Genomic DNA, 19,538 nt, shown 5'->3' on the forward strand with positions numbered 1-19,538 from the left:
TCAATTTAAACCATAATTGATTGTTTCGCATCGAAATTATTGCGTCGATTATGGCGACGATAAATCCTGAAAAGGCTGCTCAAGTTATTGCTTTAATTGAAGATGGCAGAAGTCGAAGGTACGTTGCTCAGGCACTTGATTTCTCAGTGTCAACTGTGCAACGTGCTTATGCCAGGTACTTACAAACCAATTCTTTCCATTGAAGGCCTGGTTCGGGACGTCCTCGATGTACCAATCACAATAATGACTGATTTATTGTTTCAAATTCGTTAAGAGACAGACATCGAACATCTGTTCAAATTAGAAACAATTTAAGGGATGTCCGCAACATTAATGTATCCGTTAACACCGTTCGGAGAAGATTAAAGGAACAAAATCTGCTTTCGCGCAGGCCAGCAGCTGTACCTTTGCTTAAATGTCACCATCGCGTAGCTCGACTCAATTTTGCAGTTGAGCATAGAGACTGGACTTACGCAGACTGGAGCAAAGTACTCTTTAGCGATGAATCTCGTTTTTGTGTCTATTCTCCAGATGGACGAGAACGAGTTTATCGTCGCGGTGGAGAACGATTTGCAGACTGTACGGTAAGTGAGAGGCATAGCTACAATGGAGGCTCTGTAATGATTTGGGCAGGAATTTCAGCTAATGTTCATACAGATCTGCACCTTTTTGACAAGAATATGAACGCAGATGTATACGTGGAAGACATACTCATTTCGTATGTTGTTCCGTACGCACCCTTCATCGGAGAGAACTTCTTGTTTATGCAAGACAATGCTCGACCACACACTGCGAGAAGAGTGCTTGATTTCTTCGATGAAGTTGGCATAAATCGACTCGATTGGCCAGCAAATAGTCCAGATTTAAATCCAATCGAACACTTATGGGACAACCTCGGCAGGAAAGTACGAAATCACGTACCTGCTCCTCAGTCACTGCGGGAACTGCGAATAATTCTCGAAAGCGAATGGAATACAATTACGCAGGATGAAATTAAAAGACTAATAAGGATGCCTGATCGTATGAATGAGGTAATACGCGCACGAGGCAGTCATACCCACTATTAGTACACACACACCACACACACAGCAGAGAGGATTTGGAGTCATTAATTACTGCAGGCGTGACGAACTGCGGGGTCCTTATCTCTGCTGTAACGCCACACACACACACACACACACACACACACACACACACACACACCACAAGGAGGGTGTGAAATCTTGAAATACTGTGGGGCTGACGAACCACGGGGTCCTTATCCTTGTGGTATACAAACACACACACACACACACACTACATACAATAGGACTTTTCCTACCAGTAAAACTCCATGCGGTTTATATTCGGAAGACTTACAACCATAATTTGAGCTAATGACAGCGGTATCTTAAAACGCAATTCATCTTTATTACCTAATATCGATTACGCAAAATGAAGAACCTAAATTGAATTTTACTTTCATTTCCCTGGCTTTCAAAATAATAAATGCAAATCATTGAATATATTGTGCAGGTTATGTAAATTATTATATAGAGAAACATGAACACAGCTATTGAAATTATGAAAGAGCCAAACGAACCGCAGAGCCTCTTAGCCCCTTAAGCCTCGCTGAATCAACATTTGTTGCAAATTCGAAATTGAATATCTCGACACCTAAATATCCTAGCAGCAAATTTCAAAAACGGTTTGAAAGCTTTGAAACCGTACTTTTCGAAAGATCTATCGAAATTGTGCGCAACGATATTTTTTCAAAATGACGGGTGATAAAAAGCAGAACATGAAAAGTTGCTAGAAAAAGGTTCGAGCGTGCGACGGCGCATGGAGCAAAGTAAGTGTCGCAGCTCAATGGGACGAAAAGTATCTAAAAGTATATAATGTTTTCTTTAAAATACTTCGTTATAGAGCTTGATGCGATACTTATTCACTGAATTATGCAAATTTAACAAGAAGACCGCATTTTTAGCAAAATTTGGAACAACTCAGTGAAAAATGATCACATCGAGCTCGGTAAAGTAGCATTTTAAAGATAACACTCTATACTTTCATGTGCATTTGGTCCCATTACGCTGCGATACCTGACGCACACCATGCACCATCGCAAACACGGACCTTTAATTATCAATTTTGCATCCTCTCACTTTATCATCCGCCATTTTGAAAAAAATGGCCGAGCATAATTGCCATTCAGAAATTCTTAAAGAGGACATTTCAAGCTTCATTTTGTATTTCTGCGCATATTTGTATCTTCATTATTTACCAAGTTATGATCATTTGAAATTTTGTAATTTTTTCCCAAATTTTTAGTGTTCCGGGTTTTTTGTGTTTGAGTGTATATTCTTCGTATTATAGTCTATTGATAAAGTCGATCGCTGCCGTGAAATTAAACTTATCCCTAACCTTCCCAAAAGATTCAAGGTTCATTGTAAGAATATGTGCACTGGAGAGCTCGATAGGTATAAGAGAACGATTCATAATCATCATAAGATTTTCCTTCATTTTCTTGTCCAACGCCAACCAGTTCATACCAAAAATCTGATCGGTAAGTTGAACGCTCTGAAATTTGCAAAACGAACATAAATTTACATTGATTACAAAATGACATTTTTATTTATGGTTAAAAATTATAGTTGTAGATTATAATTAAAATATATTAAAAGGAATAACCAAAAATTTTTTCATCAAAAGTAATAAAAAAAATATCTGTTTATTTAATTTTTTCGACTTTTTGCTCTTTATATTATTTTGCTAAAATTTTATTGTTTTACTCGAGTAATACGACACATGATCATGCGTTATGCTCATAATACGTTCATTGTTGCATTAATCTACATTGATTATACGAAAACTTAATCCGTGATTCAATTATTAATGATATACTCAATAAATATAATATAATGTAATTTAAAACGTATGTATTTTTTATTACTTTTCCAGTGTTTGCAAATGCGGTTAATTAAATACATTTAATGTGATGCGATAATATCATAATGATCAATGATCATCACTGTATTCAAATTATTCATCTGTTTTAATCGATACCTTTTGCTTCACTTCGTTTCCGTACCAACAGTAGATGAGAATTTGTATTAACATACAGACTGTGTATACCGCCTGTGAAATATATTGCACGCTTAACTCTGTCTTTGCCAATCGATACAGATTGGAGCACACTACCAGTGTGCTTACTATGAATTGAACAGCAATAATAAACTTGAATTCTTTGTTTATTGTGCATGCGAATCTATGAAAAAAAATATTAAATCATAGCTGCATTAGAATGCATATAATTGTTAGTATCATAACTGACTTGTAGATGTGATTATGCAGAAGTACGCATTCTCCAAAATCGGTTTGGTTGTGTAGAGATTTCTTTAGCCGGCATTCCAAGATTTCAATCTGGCAACAGATGTGCAGTAACAATCCGCAGATTATGTTGTCGCAGGCAACGTTCACGATGGACGCAGCTGTCAAACTTATCATTTGATGGAAATATGTGACGCAAAATAATATGTTAGAGGAATAGTCGTATGGCAACCATTCCCTGTAGGCTAAATTTCCTCTTTGAAATTCCGTCAATAGAGATGTCAGAACCATACACGCACATGTCGTCTCGACCATCAACGTGTACATCACAGTTTTTTTCCTGCAAAATGTCTATGACTATTGTTAAGATTAATAAAGTTAATTTATTATTTTTGAAAAAATAATCAATCTATGAGAAAGTAAAAACAAGGAAAATGTTATAAAATGAATATAAAATTTGTAGAACTTTCGATTATATACAGATCATGATATGTAAGTTTCATTTGTTTTTACATTATTTTCAATTTTTTACTTTAGATTTATTTGTGCTTGGATAAAAACGTGTGTGTATATGTTTATGAAGGGGGAAAATGCACTATAGGACTGTTGTTCTCCCCGTGTACTGGACTCTTATTGGCTAAAAACCCACCTCTTTTTCTGTGACCATTTTCCCCATAGAACGCCCGCTAGATATTATTTTGTGCGCTAGATATTATGTTGTGGAGTGGTTTTAGCCACAGTTTTTACTCTGGTATGTCGAATTATCACAAGTCCCCTTATTCATCGAAGTGATATTGGTAGGAGTTCTAGCAGTTTTCTTCCTACTATCTATGTGTCTTCTTTTTCTCGCACTCCTCACGAAATTCGTTTAGTACCTTCATGACGAAGATGTCCGTCCCACGTTGCCTGTGACGATAGCATGGCTTTGACTAGTTTTTCCGGAGTGGCACATTGAGCATTGAGAACAGCTTCTAATACTTTCGCTCGTTAAGCTCGTTAAAGCATGAACACTGAAAGAATACGTACTCCACATTTTCCACTATTCCATTATAGATCGGGTATTCCGAAGTTTCCTCGTATTTATATATATAGGTATGCCCAGAAATATCCGTGTCCAGATGACAACTGTGTCAGGTAGTAGTGCACTTCTCCGTGGCTACGATTTACCTGTGCTTCTATATTTGAGATGAGTCGATGGATCTTTCCTTTCAAGGAAATGTCACAACTTATCTGCCAGGGACAAAGGCTGTTTCGTCTCACTTTCACTTTCAGCTCTCTAAGTTCTAGCGATGTCGATCCTCTCTGCTGATATAAAGATTTCTGCTCTTCCGCTAGTACCCGATGGGAACCATTCCTGCTATGACACAAATTGCATTATTTGGTACCGTAGGTATCTACTAGGTAGGTAGGTAGTCACTGGTCATCCTTAAGGAGCTTAGTCGGTAAATTGTAACTATTTTCCTTCGGCATTCCTGTTCCTCCAGTGCATCAGATGCCAAATGGCTACACCATATGTGAGTACTGAAATCACAACCGATGACAAACCGTGCTCTTCCTTTATGTCTCGGGTCTCTAATGTTCAATATGAGCCATGACAGGATTGCCGTTACCGTAGAAACTTTATTGCTGATGTATTTCACATGTTTGAAGCTTCGCATCAATCATCATACCCAGATATCGGATGAATGGTTGATATCATACTTGCCAACTTTGAATGTGATCGTCTCAAGCGTTACCTGCTCGATATCGACACGGTTTCCGTGTTCAACCAGCTCCAATCTGATTGAACTCTGGATTTCAGCAAACATCTCGTCGAAGATCGCATTAATCTCTTCCGGATATTTCGTGGTGATAACGACTGCCGCGTCGTTCGCAAATGTCACCAATTTCGCCTCTTCAGGCAAGGTCATCTTCAGTAGTCCATAATATATGATGTTACAGAGTAGAGGTCTCAGCACAGAGCTCTGGAAAACCCGGTACTAAGGACCATCCTCCATGTCATACATGAGGAACCTATGGCTAAAGTAGCTCACCACCATTCTCTGGAGGTACTTGGGAACATTTAGCTTATTGAGAGCATCCATGATGTATTCCCATCTTGCCAAATTAAAGACGTTCCTAATGTCTAGCACTGTTTCTAAACAGTACTTTTTCGCTCCTCTCTTCTATTTTCTACTAGAGATTGCTTCTCTAGCCGTATTAATACCAGGTTTATGGCATCGAGCTAGACCTTCTAAAACCGTACGGATTATCAGACAGCGAGCAGTCGTCTACATTCTCGACTCTCTTATGGACAATGCCCTCCAAGACCTTGCCGGCGGAATACAGCATGCAGAGCGGATGATAAAATAAAAATTCATCCAGGGGCTTCTTTTCTTTCAGAGCACTAATCTCTGCTATTTTTACTCGTCCGAGAAATTCTTCCTTGAGGCACGCGTTGTATATATCTAGAAACATCTCAGGCGTTATCTTGATAGCCGTCACAACCCTTTGGAGCATAGTGTTGCATATATGCAACACCTTTCAAAATTTTGAAGATACATTTTTCTATTCAAAAGTTTTTAATGAAAATTTGCATTTAAACGTTTTTGGAGTTGCTGATTTTGAATCTGTTGATGGATTTCGAAATTCAGAATGGCCGATCCATTATGGCGGACCAAAATTTAAAAAATTTCCGATTTCTGTGAAAATTGGTATACAGGGTGCACGATTTATCTGAAGACATTGAAATATCTCGAGAACTATGCATTGGATAAAAAAAGTGGTTAATGAAAGTTGTTAGTCTCGAAGGGGGACATCCAATGATACCAAACTCGATATCCCACCCTATCCTCTGGGGGTGGGGGTTGGGGGCAACTTTGAAATCTTAAATGGAAACCCCCATTTTTATTGCAGATGCAGATTCTACGCCACAAAATACGTAAATTTTGTCCGAAACTTTTTTTTTGATTCGTGATAGATGGCGCTGTAATCGCAAAAAATTATATTTTCCGCAATTTTCCAGAAATGATCATTGGATTGAGAAATAAAAAATACCTATTCAATATTTTTAAAGAACATAATAAAAGTTATTCCCCCCCATCCTCTCGGGGTAGGGTGGGTGATAACGTTCAAATCTCAAATGGGGACCCACATTTTTCATTGCAGAATTAAATTGTACGTGAAATTTTTATTGCAACTTTTTTCATTCGTGATAGATAGCGTTGAATTTTTCCGAGAAACTACTTTTAGCGTTACACAGGAACAACGACGAGGACGTAGTAGTTTTATGTTCCCTTCGGGTGCTTTTTTAATGTGAGTCTCCTTGCCTCTCACAGATCGGGGTGCTTTTTTAATGTGAGTCCCCTTGCTTCTCACTATTCAATTAATTAGAGTAAGTGTTCGAAATTTTTACCTTCAACTTCAATATACTTAATGATCCTTTTTTCAAATGACTGTACATAGGATAGAAGCATATCTGCGGGAGTTTCAGCGCAAGCGTTTCTTATGCGTTCTACCATGTTTTCACGAGTTGTTGGCACTTGTTGATAAACCTTATCTTTTAGGTTAGGTTGATAAACCTTATCTTTTTAATAACTTTTATTATGTTCTTTAAAAATATTGAACAGGTATTTTTTATTTTTCAATCCAATGATCATTTCTGGAGAATTGCGGAAAATATAATTTTTTGCGATTGAAGCGCCATCTATCACGAATCAAAAAAAAAGTTTCGGACAAAATTTACGTATTTTGTAGCGTAGAATCCGTATCTGTAATAAAAAATGTGGGTTTCCATTTAAGATTTCAAAGTTGCCCCAACCCCCACCCCCAGGGGGTGGGGTGGGAGGTCGAGTTTCGTATCATTGGATGTCCTCCTTCGAAACTAACAACTTTCATTGACCACTTTTTTTTATCCAATAGTTCTCGAGATATTGCAATGTCTTCAGATAAATCGTGCACCCTATATAGAAGTTTTTGAGGTCGCTGATAATGAATTCGATGTTAGAATTTCGAAATTCAAATTGGCAGATCCACTGACGGACCAAAGTTATTATAACTTATGGACTTTTGGAAATTTCAAAATCATCAAATAAACAAATGTCAGAATCTATTGTAACAATATATTCTTGAGACCAAGCAGAGTAAAAAAGTTTAATAACATTGTTTCTTCCGACAAATAGTTGGCGAGATATTGTACTAGGTGCACAACTAAGTTTCCCGGTTTTATTGATCAATAAAAAATGGAAAATTTCAAGAGAAATACAAAAAATGGTTTATTCAAAGTATCGTCCCTCGCTAGCTATACATTTTTGCCATCTCTCTGGTAATACATGAATACCGCGACGATAAAACGACGCGTCATTGAACCGAAACCATTCATCCAACCAATTTTTCACTTCTTCGAAATTGACCAAGTGTTCCCCAGCCAAGCCATGCGCCATCGACCGGAACAAGTGATAATCGTAAGAGGCCAGGTCTAGGCGAATACGGCGGGTGCAGTGGCAAATCCCATTTAAGCGTCTAGATGGTGTCCTGGAAGGTGGAAGTGCGATGGCACGGAGCGTTGTCGTGCAGCAATAACACTCGTTCGTGTCTCGTGTCCCATTCTGACCGTTTTTCGAGCAATGCATGGTTTAAGTTGATCAATTGTTGTCGGTAGCGATGCCCATTGACAGTTTCGCCCGGTTTCAGCATCTCATAGTACACGATTCCTTTCTGATCCCACCAAACGCAGAGCATTATCTTCTTTCCGAAGCGATTTGGCCATGCCATCGATGTGGATGCTTCGCCAGGTAGAAGCCACGATTTTTTGCGTTTCGGATTCTCGAAATATATCCACTTCTCATCGCCAGTAACAATTCGATGCAGAAAACTCTTTCTTTCATGCCGCAAAAGCAAAATTTTGGAAGTTGCTCTTCGATTTTCCATTTGTCTCTCAGTCAACTCAGGCACCCATTTTCCTTCCTTTTGAATTTTTCCCATGCTATGTAAACGTTTGGAAATACCTCGGCGAGTCATGTTTAATGCCTCCGCAAGTTGATCTTGTGTTTGCGTATCATCTCCATCCAATAATGTTTGCAGATCGGCGTCCTCAATTGTTTTTGGTTTTCTGGAGCGCTCCTTGTCCTCAGTGTCGAAATCGCCGCTTCTGAAGCGTTTAATCCAATCTTCACAGGTAATTTTCAATGGTGCATTTTCGCCGTAGGCCTCTTCAAGCAAACGATGTGCTTCAGCTGCACTTTTTTTTTAAGTTAAAGCAGAAAAGCAAAGCTTCCCGTAAATACTGTTTATTTGGCATAAAACTCGACATCTTCGTTGTTAGAAAAATTTTTGCGTTGCAATATATGTTGGCATTACGACTGGTTATTGTTAACAGATGCCCAAGCTATAAAAAAACACAACTTCAGACATGTATATCGACTATATGTATCGTTAGCGCCATCCATGTGTGGAATACGGAAACTTAGGTGCGCACCTAGTAAGTTAAATATTGAAAATGTTTCCGAGTTTTCCTCAAATACCTAAAAAAATATTGGGCAAATAAAAAAGTGTTTCAGACAAAAGTTTTTCAAATTAATTAGTAGAAAAAGATAATAATGGGTGAAGTAAAAAGTTCTGAGCATTTTTTCTCTTTATTTCGACGATGATATTAACAAAGTTAGGATTATCGGATTTAGATCAAATATGCACCGTTTCTTTCAATAACTTTTATCCATTTTGAAGGCAATTTCATAATTCCGCGATTGAAGAAGTCCTCGTCCCTATTGGTAAAAAACTTGACCAGCTCATTTTCACAAGCCTCTCTTGAGGCCTCTCTTGAGGCCAGTTTTGTACCATCATGAAAATTTTGCAAATGCTTGAAAAGGTGATAATCGCTTGGAACCAGGTCTGGGCTATACGGCGGGTGCGATATAACCTCCCATTCAAGCTCTCGGAGTTTCTGGCGCGTCGTCAAAGATGTGTGCGGCCTGGCATTGTCTTGATGGAACACAACACCCTTCCTATTGGTCAATTCTGGCCGCTTCTTGTCGATCGCCTGCTTCAATCTGGTCAGTTGTTGACAGTGTAGGTCCGAATTGAGTGATTGGCCCGATGGGAGCAGCTCATAGTGGATGATTCCCTTCCAATCCCACCAATCACACAGTAAAACTTTCTTGGCCGTTAATCCGGGCTTGGCGATCATTTGGACCGGCTTACCGCGCTTGGATCACGATCTTTTTCGCCTGTTATTCTCGTATGTGACCCATTTTTCATCGCCAGTCACCATCCTCTTCAAAAATGGGTTGATTTCGTTACGCTTCAGCAAAGAATCGCAGGCATGAATTCGGTCCAAAAGGTTCTTTTGCGTCAATTCGTGTGGCACCCATACATCGAACTTCTTGAGACCAGCCTTATGCAAATGGTTCCAAACGGTTTTCTGGCTAATCTTCAGTTCCTGGACAATGGAATAAGTGCTTGCATGCCAGTCCGACTCGACGATTTCCATGATTTTATCGACATTTTCGACGATTGGCCTACCAGAGCGTGTCTCATCTTCGACGTCCATATTACCAGAACGGAATCGTTGGAACCACCGCTTTGCTGCTGCATTCGATACTGTATTGGGTCCATAGACAGCACAAATTTTTTTGGCCGCCTGCTCCGCTTTTTCCCTTTGGTCGTAGTGGTACTGAAGAATATATCGAATTTTCTCTTTTTTTACCTCCATTTTGGAACGCTCTAACACACAACTGGCTTCATCAAACACAAAACTGTCAATGAACTTTTTTTAAAGCGTTATGTCACCTTTAAGTCGCAGTATAGAATGACCAGATGCGACGTATATATCGTGAGATAAACCTCACTAAAGCCATCTAGCGGAAAACGCTCAAAACTTTTTACTTAACCCAATATAATAAAAAATATGGGTTTTTATTTAAAAAAAATAAGTTGACCGTGACTTGACCTTGGCAACGCCACTCAAGGTCAAATTGATAAGATCAGCAAATATATTATTTTAGGATATATAACTTTTGTCTGAAACATTTTTTTGTAAAACTTATATCTTTCGAAATTTTTACGGGTTTCCACCTATTTTCCTCACTCTATATGTGGTCTAAAAGTTCCAAAAGTTCTAGGAAGCAATTAAGACTAAGAAAAGAAGGCAGGTATTTTTTCTGTATATTTATTCAAAATAGGATCCAGAAGTTCTAAATATATAATACATAGATTAGCACGTGTTTCTAACTTTTTCATAACGTTAGAAAAGTGTTCTGTGAGAATCTTGTTTTGCTGATCAGTCATGGGTTTCTGAATCTTTCCAATTGTACCAAATTTTGCACTCTTCATCTGTAACTTTATCTTTAGAAATAGAAAATAGTCGAGAGGAGATAAATCTGATGAGTATGGGGGATGGTTCAATGTTATAACTTGTTTTTAAGTTAGAAACTATGGAATTATTGCTGCCGGATGCGCAGGAACGTTGCCGTGCAGAATGAAAAAATTACTAGTACGTACAAGGTGGGACAAACTCGTCGAATATGTAATATTATGCAGTTTAATACACCTTTTCGATCTTTTTTGATCGTTTTGTCAACGGCGACGATGTTATCATCGGTTCGACTTGTTGTGGACCAACTGCTGCGTTCATTGTTCTTCACTGATTCTCTATCTTCTCGAAACCATTTATGCCACTCAAAAATTATTGTTCGACTTAATGCTGCATTATCGTAAACCTTTTGAATCAGTTCCACAAATTTGATCCGAAAAATCGACTTTATAGCAAAATTTAATCGTCACAGGTTGTTCCTCCTTAACATTTATCTTATGACACTGACGCAAAGTAACAACTGTTAGTGCAAGACATTCTGTTTTATACAGTTGTTAATAACAACTGTAACTATACTAACGCCAATTTGCTTTCTTGTGAGAAGCGGTTTCAATTCGTAGTTCAATCGTGATCCGGTAGATGGCATTGGTAGGAGAGCGATTGTGGAGTGACCGGTGTTATTTAACGGTTCCACATATGGACATTACTACGTTTTAACTTAAACGTGAGCACCAAGGTCCGTAAATATAGACAGAAAGAAGTCAGGTTCTCTCGCGGCCGCCATTTTGGAACCAGAGAATCAGTGTTGATGTACGTGATACTATGTACGCGTAGTATTATGGTTTAGTTGTGTGAATGGTTAATCAGCTGAGCCACGGTCGCCGCCATTTTAGAACCAAACCGTGTGAAGTGGATAAGAGGACCTGATTCTCCGTCTCTGTATTTATGGACCCTGGTGAGAACCAACGAGGTAACATAAAGACTGACAGCCCTGGGTAAATTTTCGTATCAGCCAAGGAGACTCCAAGGGGCCCGGAGGTAATTGAAGAGCGATGATAATACCAACTGTTTTAGCTACGCTCAAGATAATATAGCTAGCAACTATTGCCGGTGAGTGGCGAGGGGAAAGATAACGCCGCTATTCGTGCTTTATCTCGCCGCACCTATGTCTCGCCGCACGCTACCAACAGTTACTGAATCGACTAAGCCACGTTGTGGTTCGATCGGCTACGATACTTCTCCAATCATTCATCTCGGCACGCGCTTACTTGTTAAATTTTTGTAATTAATAATTTCTGTAATCAATCTAATAACTCGATAACTGTTACGAATATCGTAAATCGTTATGGGATTTTTATATTTATTTTAATCCAGTCTATATCTCCGCAAGCTCTGTAAAAATTGTTCTGCGACATCCTACATAAAGGGTTTTTCAATAAGAGCGGGTCGATGTTGCAATGGAATAAAACAAGCTGTGTGTGAGGTATTAACGAAATTCTTTTTTATTTGAAAGGCCCATGTATGCCATTATGTGTGGAATATAACATCGTTCAAATGTCCGCCGCGGCTTCTCACGGTGGCACGGATCCGAGTGGTCCAATTTTCAATGATTCTGCCGCATAGATCCGGCTGAATTTGAGCGATGGCCTGGGATATGTTGACTTTAAAGGCATCGGTCGATTGCGGCTTATTGGCATAGACCTGCGACTTCAGAAAACCCCACAAGAAAAAGTCTAGCGGGGTCAAATCGCACGATCTTGGTGGCCAATCCACGTTACCTCTGCAAGAGATAACCATACCCTCAAATCGTTCATGCAGAATGTCCATCGTGGCGTCCGCTGTGTGGCACGTAGTGCCGTCCTGCTGGAACCACATGTCGTCCACGTCCATATCGTTCAATTTGGGCCAAAAGAAATTGGTTATCATTATTCTGTAGCGCTCGCCATTGACGGTGATGGCCTCACCAATGTCGTTTTCGAAAAAGTACGGACCAGTGACGCCGCCGGCCCAAAATCCGCACCAAACAGTAACTTTTTGTGGATGCATTGCTACCTGTTGAACCTCGTGTGGGTTGGCGTCGTGCCATATACGGCAATTATGCTTGTTAACATAGCCATTCATCCAAAAATACGCCTCGTCGCTAAAGATGATTTTTCGGCCAAAATTGGGGTCCTCTTCCAAATGCTCCGAAGCCCAGTCAACGAACAAACGGCGTTGTCTATGGTCATTAACTTTGAGCTCCTGGGCCAGTTGGATCTTGTACGGGTGCAGGCCCAAGTCCCGACGCAAAATTTGCCAAGTTGAAGTCTGCAAAAGGCCGAGTTCTTGTGCACGGCGAGGAATTAACTGCCTCGGGTTCTCCTGCACACACTTTCACTTACAGCGGCGATGTTCTCGGCCGATCTGGCGTTCTTTTGACATACGGGTGTTGGCTGATCGTTTACCGAACCGGTCGTCTCGAATTTGGCCACCAAACGTTGGAGAGTCGATTTTTAAGGGCCACCGCATCTGCCGTAAAATGGGCGCAACGCGCGCAACGTTTGCACTAATAAACACTCATTTTGATAATAAAGTTTTATCATTTGGATGTGCTGCCTAATCGTGTAATTTGTCATGGTGATTTGGCATCAGTGACTGAATAATAAACAACAGGTTAGACAGACGTCGCCAAAACAACATGGCCGCCACAGGCTGCCAACATCGACCCGCACCAATTGAAAAACCCTGTACAAGATGTCTCATAACAATTGTTGCAGAGCTCGTGGAGATATAAAGCGGGTTAAGACAAACATAAAAGTCCTATACTGTTTTGCGATATTCGTAATTGAGTGATTAATTACAGAAATCTGATGAGTGAGCACGCACTGAGATGGATGATTGGAGAAGTATCGCAGCCTCTCGGGCCATAATGCGGTCCAGTCGACTTAGCAACTGTTAATAGTGTGCTGCGAGACGTAGATGCAGCGAGATAAAACAATAAATAGCGGTGCATCGTTCTTCCCTTCGTGTACCGACAACAGTTGCTGAATTAATTGGACCGCACTGTAGTCCGAGTAGCTGCGATGCTCCTCTAATTATCCATCTCGTCGCGTGCTCACTCCTCAGATTTCTGTCATTAATAACTCAATAATTATCGTGAATATCGTAAAATGGTATGAGACTTTTGTTTGTCTTAATCCGTCTTCACGAGCTCTCTAACAAGTGTTATGAGATACCCTGTGTATATACAGGGTGCACGATTTATCTGAAGATATTGAAATATCTCGAGAACTATGTATTGGATAAAAAAAAGTGGTTAATGAAAGTTGTTAGTCTCGAAGGGGGACATCCAATGATACCAAACTCGACCTCCCACCCCACCCCCTGGGGGTGGGGGTTGGGAGGCAACTTTGAAATCTTAAATGGAAACTCCCATTTTTTATTGCAGATACGGATTCCACGCCACAAAATACATAAATTTTGTCCGAAACTTTTTTTTGATTCGTGATAGATGGCGCTGTAATCGCAAAAAATTATATTTTCCGCAATTCTCCAGAAATGATCATTGGATTGAGAAATAAAAAATACCTGTTCAATATTTTTAAAGAACATAATAAAAGTTCCCCCCCCATCCTCTCGGGGTAGGGTGGTTGATAACGTTCAAATCTCAAATGGGGACCCAGATTTTTCATTGCAGAATTAGATTGTACGTGAAATTTTTATTGAAACAATTTTTTTCATTCGTGATAGGTAGCATTGAATTTTTCCGAGAAACTACTTTTAGCGTTACACAGGAACAACGACGTAGTAGTTTTATGTTCCCTTTGGGTGCTTTTTTAATGTGAGTCTCCTTGCCTCTCACAGATCAGGGTGCTTTTTTAATGTGAGTCCCCTTGCCTTTCACTGTTCAATTAATTAGAGTAAGTGTTCGAAATTTTTACCTTCAACTTCAATACACCTATTGATCCTTTTTTCAAATGACTGTACACAGGATAGAAGCATATCTGCGGGAGTTTCAGCGCAAGCGTTTCTTATGCGTTCGACCATGTTTTCACGAGTTGTTGGCACTTGTTGATTTAAAAATATTGAACAGGTATTTTTTATTTTTCAATCCAATGATCATTTCTGGAGAATTGGGGAAAATATAATTTTTTGCGATTACAGCGCTATCTATCATGAATCAAAAAAAAAATTTCGGACAAAATTTACGTATTTTGTGGCGTAGAATCCGTATCTACAATAAAAAATGGGGGTTTCCATTTAAGATTTCAAAGTTGCCCCCAACCCCCACCCCCAGGGGGTAGGATGGGAGGTCAAGTTTAATATCATTAGATGTCCCCCTTCGAGACTAGCAACTTTCATTAACGATTTTTTTTTATCCAATGCATAGTTCTCGAGATATTTCAATGTCTTCAGATAAATCGTGCACCCTGACGGAGAGAGAGGGCGGGAGGGAAAGGGGTGAGGGGGTGAGGGGGAGAGGGGAGAGGGGGGAGAGAGAGAGGGAGAGAGGGTGAGGGAGAGGGAGAGGGAGAGAGGGGGGGAGAGAGAGAGAGAGAGAGAGAGAGAGAGAGAGAGAGAGAGAGAGAGAGAGAGAGAGCGGGAGCGAAATAGAGCATTCGTTTCGCGGATCGACAACACGCCGCGGAAGGATTGCCGTTGGGAGAAGCGAGGAACAGGGAGAGAGGAACCCCTTCCGAAACAACGTGAAAAACGAGGAAGCAGAGAGAACAAAAAAAGATCAGTTTTTGTTCATTTTGCTCACCGAGAGAAATTCAGATTCATTTTTCTCGTCGAAGGAAAAAGATTGGTTTTTGGTGTATCGCTCAGGAGAGAATAAGAATATCGTTCCGCTTCCGAGAATTCGTGTGTGCCGATCGCTATTGAGAACCCGAGGGGTGCACAGTGCAGTGCCGTACATTTCTGGGCCGAGCAAGGAGAGGGACGAGGAGGAACGACTGCCGACCTCGCGAAAAGATGACCCGCCCGAACCTTTAAGGACCACGCCGCTATTGTAAGACCGTCCACCTGCCACTATTTTCGGTGTCTTGTTTACGTGTCGGGTCCCGCAAATTAATTGTGTGCGCCGAGCAATATCGATCTCGCGGAAGAGAGCGGCATGAATTTGTACCGGCCCGCGGGGTTTCAGAGCGTACCGATCCCGAAGCGAATAAACTGCAATACCGTTAAGAAGGCTGCATTTTCTTCTTTCTCCGCGCCCTTCCAATTTCTGAGTGAACCCTTCCCGTCTACCGATTAAAAACTTCCCACGAGCTACCGGTCCCGTCGGATTTTCGCGTCGCGGTCATACTTACAAGTAACACTACCCAACTGATACCTACCGATTTGAATGAAACTTAACATACTTATTAAGCACCGAGAAATATTAAATACATGTTTTTTTATTTCGGCTAAATACGCTTTTTAGGGGTAGAAAGCATCCCTCAACTCCTGGAGGTGGAAACAGTTATAGCTAATTATTTCTGAAACGATACATTTTCTGAAAGAAGTGCTTAGGACCAAAGTTGTAGAGTTCAAAGTGATGCACTTAATGGCAACTTAGAAGTCGACCTTGAGGTCGATTTTCAAGGTCATTTGAAAATCATTTCATGTTTTTCAAAGGGAGAAGTTTACTTTTCATCCCGAGAATCAATAGAGCGTAAAAATTTACATTCAGAACGTTGGTGGTTTGTAAATAAAATAAGCCTCTGCAATTTAAAATTGTTCATTGATCCAACCAATTAAGGCAAGATCAGTCAATAATTCGATCAATAAAGGAATTGAAAGTTAATTATTCATTCAAATAAGGCAAGATGTGATCGAGATCCAGCCAGTGAAGGCAAGATTTCATAATTTCTTTTTATGGTCTATGAGTATAAATGCCTGCTAATTGGCATTATTCTTTATATTCATGGCAATAATGAGGAATAGCTTTATCTTCTTTTGCAAAAAAATGCTTCATACACAGAGAGTTAGTACACCACGCACATTTTATTAATGTAATGTTATTGCAGATTTTGCAGACTGTCCCGCGATTCTTTAAACAGAAATCAACAGGCGTTTCACATCTATCTGGTTTTTCTTCAATATATCCACTTCTCCACCAGGTATATTTAATCATGTTTTGGAATCGGGGTGGTAAGAATTGATTGTGGATTAATGATTGAATTTTGAGAATGTTATTCCTCAAATGTAGGTTAATTTCATAGTTGTATAAGAGAATTAAGTCCGAAAATTGTTTCAGGAAGTTTTTCCACGGTCTGAATACGTAGACATCCAATGGTTGAGTGAAGCCAGTTGTTCCCGCAGGAATTGTAAGGATTTTTACTTCTTTATTACCCTTGTCTATATTTTCAAATTTCTTTTCTGTTTGTCCTGACCAAGAGTCGAAATACAAAATAGACTTCTTGCCAACATTAGCCAAGAAGACATCTTCAAACTATTTAATAATGTCGGATGTCAATTTTCCAGATTTTGTGGCGAAAACGAGGATATTATCTGCTTTGTACATTGACTTCTGTATTATCGGTCCGAAACGGCCATTTGTTTCTTGCAGAACTATTAATAAGGGGGATTTCAAGATACCATCGGCAGATATTAAAGGTTGTGTAGTGTAACTGTGAGTCAAGGAATTCAAAGATTGAGCAAGACACTTCACTTTCACAGAACCCTTTGAGGCTAATGTATAACCAGCATGTGTTTCCAAATTGAACTCTGATTGATCTGAATTGTAAACGTTTGCTATTCCTAGCAAGCCTATCTCTAGTTTAACTTGACTCACATAATTGGAAGATTGTTCCAATAGTTCTGCTTTATTTAAAATATGCGCTTGTGTCACAAATTTATTTATTTTTCTTGAAACAATACCATATTGTATTTTAAAGTTGTGTATCCATTTTGATGAAGTTGTAATTAATTGAGAAGGCAAATGAACTATCTCTTTTGCTTTCAAGGCCCATCTCTGCAGATTTAAATCGTGAATGGGTAGATTTCGATCAGATGCACTGTTAAATTGTTCTAGAACGTATTGAGAGATATATTTCATTATTAATAAATGAGCAACAAGCAAGAAGCACGTACGAAACATGTATAAGAAGACACGTATGATGACATACAAGCAAAAACATGTGAAGAACGAAACATGTAAGGAATGAAAGAAATTGTTGAAAATCGGAGACCTTGCCCGCGCTGCTCTCGCATAATAGCATCTCAATTGATAAAAAGATTTGTCGATAAATGGAAGGGTCGATAAATAAAAAATAAATCCCAAATCGAATGAAATTTACGGTAGAAGAATACGCAGATATGATTATCTGCTACGGATTGGCCGCGGAAAATGCACGCGTTGCGGCGCGTACGTACGCGGAGCGATTTCCAAATCGTGAGCGGCATCCGTGTGCACAAACAATATCAGATTGTATCCGAAGATTGAAGGAAACGGGTTCCGTCTTAATGGATCGTCGGAATCATGGTGGTGCACCAGTTCAACGTAGTGTGGAAGATGATGAGGACGTGCTCCAGGAATTTTATGAAAATCCTGGAAGTAGCGTGCGCTGTGTAGCCCATGACCTTGGTCTATCGCGAACGATGGTGCATCGCATTTTGTAAGAAAATGGGTTGCATCCATATCGTTATCGACGAGTGCAACATCTTTTGCCAAGGGACAAAAGACAGCGCGTCGAATTCTGCGAAGGTATTTTCATAATCTTTTTTGATATTTACAACACTTTTGTCACACATAATAATTTTGAACAAAACACGCACAGGATTCCTCGCACAATGTCGGCGAAGTATAACGTTTCCCGATTATATCATGTGGACAGACGAGGCTACTTTCACACCGAACGGTGTGTTCAATTCTCGAAATTTCCTACTTTGGCAAGAGGAAAATCCGCACGCTATTCGGCAATGCACATTCCAATATCGATGGTCCATCAATGTATGGGCAGGAATAATTGGAAATCAAGTGGTAAATATTCTTCTCAAGTAAGACATCTTTTCTCCCGCTGGTCTCTTAAACTTTTCTCCTAAAATTACCATTGTTCATTTTCAGATAGGCCCATTCTTCTTTCCGCCGCGTCTCAACGGTCAGACGTACGCAGGACTTATTGAACAGGAGTTACCTGTTTCTCCTGGAAAACATTCCTCTCCATGTTCGAGAGAGAATGATCTTCCAACATGACGGAGCTCCCGCGCACTTCTGCCGCGAAACGCGCGAATTTTTGGACCAGCGTTTCCCGGACAGGTGGATGGGTCGAGGTGGCCCCGTTATTTGGCCGGCACGATCGCCAGATTTGAATGTGCTCGATTACTTTGTTTGGGGCCATATTAAATCTAAAATCGAGCATAGGCGTGATGGTACCAGAGATGAGGTACCAGAGTACGCGATGCAATTATAGCGGCCTTTCGTACTATCACGCCGGACATGGCGCATCGTGCGACGCGACAAATAACTCGAAGAGCCGAACTCTGTTTGCAAGCAGGAGGGCACTTCGAACAATTATTGAATTAAATAATGAGAGTGGATTAGGCCTACTGGGGAAACCACTTAAAAATAAAACGCGCCAAGCTATCTACCTCACAAGGTGGTGTGGAAATGATGAGTTTTTGTACTACCCTGAAATAAAATAAATAAAATAATTGCCCTTTCGGAAGTTTATTATTTATCGCATCGGATTTTCTTGTCGTTTCGTGTCATTTCTTACTTTAGGAATTGTGAATTAACGATTGATTCTTTATGTTCTCCTTCGGTAAGTATCTTATTAAAAAATTAGGGAGATGCGTGAAATATTTAACTATAAAATGTTTTTTTTGCACGATTCAACGACAAGAAACGTGTAAAGAAAGCGTCAATCAGTCATACATTTATGCGTGTCAAAATAACACACTCTGATTTGCGTTGTATCGTGATTATATCTAGGAATCAATTTTATGCCGAGTATCGTTGGTGCACCATTGACAACGA

At 39.9% G+C, this 19,538-nt stretch overlaps 2 protein-coding genes across 2 annotated transcripts in view; both read right to left on the reverse strand.

The window, feature by feature from the left end:
- Positions 1-2,346: 2,346 nt before the first annotated feature.
- LOC105186409 (odorant receptor 94a) lies at positions 2,347-5,390 on the reverse strand. Its single transcript, XM_011146584.2, has 5 exons — positions 5,340-5,390; positions 5,008-5,216; positions 3,311-3,646; positions 3,043-3,244; positions 2,347-2,556 (listed from the first exon to the last, which is right to left on the reverse strand). The coding sequence occupies exons 1-5, from the start codon at positions 5,388-5,390 to the stop codon at positions 2,347-2,349; spliced, it is 1,008 nt and encodes a 335-aa protein (XP_011144886.2).
- Positions 5,391-8,997: 3,607 nt separating this feature from the next.
- Positions 8,998-19,538, reverse strand: part of LOC112590469 (histone-lysine N-methyltransferase SETMAR-like) — an 88,880-nt gene continuing 78,339 nt past the window's right edge. The window contains exon 2 of the mRNA XM_025306985.1: positions 8,998-9,837. Coding sequence (XP_025162770.1) covers positions 9,494-9,837 — 344 coding nt within the window. The 3' untranslated portion in view covers positions 8,998-9,493. The remainder of the gene's footprint in view (positions 9,838-19,538) is intronic.

Source organism: Harpegnathos saltator, unplaced genomic scaffold, assembly GCF_003227715.2.
Source record: "Harpegnathos saltator strain DR-91 unplaced genomic scaffold, Hsal_v8.6 scaffold826, whole genome shotgun sequence".
In the NCBI taxonomy this organism is placed as follows: domain Eukaryota; kingdom Metazoa; phylum Arthropoda; class Insecta; order Hymenoptera; family Formicidae; genus Harpegnathos; species Harpegnathos saltator.

What these genes read in the sequence shown, in the direction of transcription:
- LOC105186409 (XM_011146584.2), bottom strand. Translation starts at nt 5,390, where the DNA reads ATGGATGCTCTCAATAAGCTAAATGTTCCCAAGTACCTCCAGAGAATG. An exon ending in CTGCATAATCACATCTACAA is followed by an intron (nt 3,245 to 3,310) that starts GTCAGTTATGAT and finishes TTTTTTTCATAG; the next exon opens with ATTCGCATGCACAATAAACA. An exon ending in GAAACGAAGTGAAGCAAAAG is followed by an intron (nt 2,557 to 3,042) that starts GTATCGATTAAA and finishes TGCAAATTTCAG; the next exon opens with AGCGTTCAACTTACCGATCA.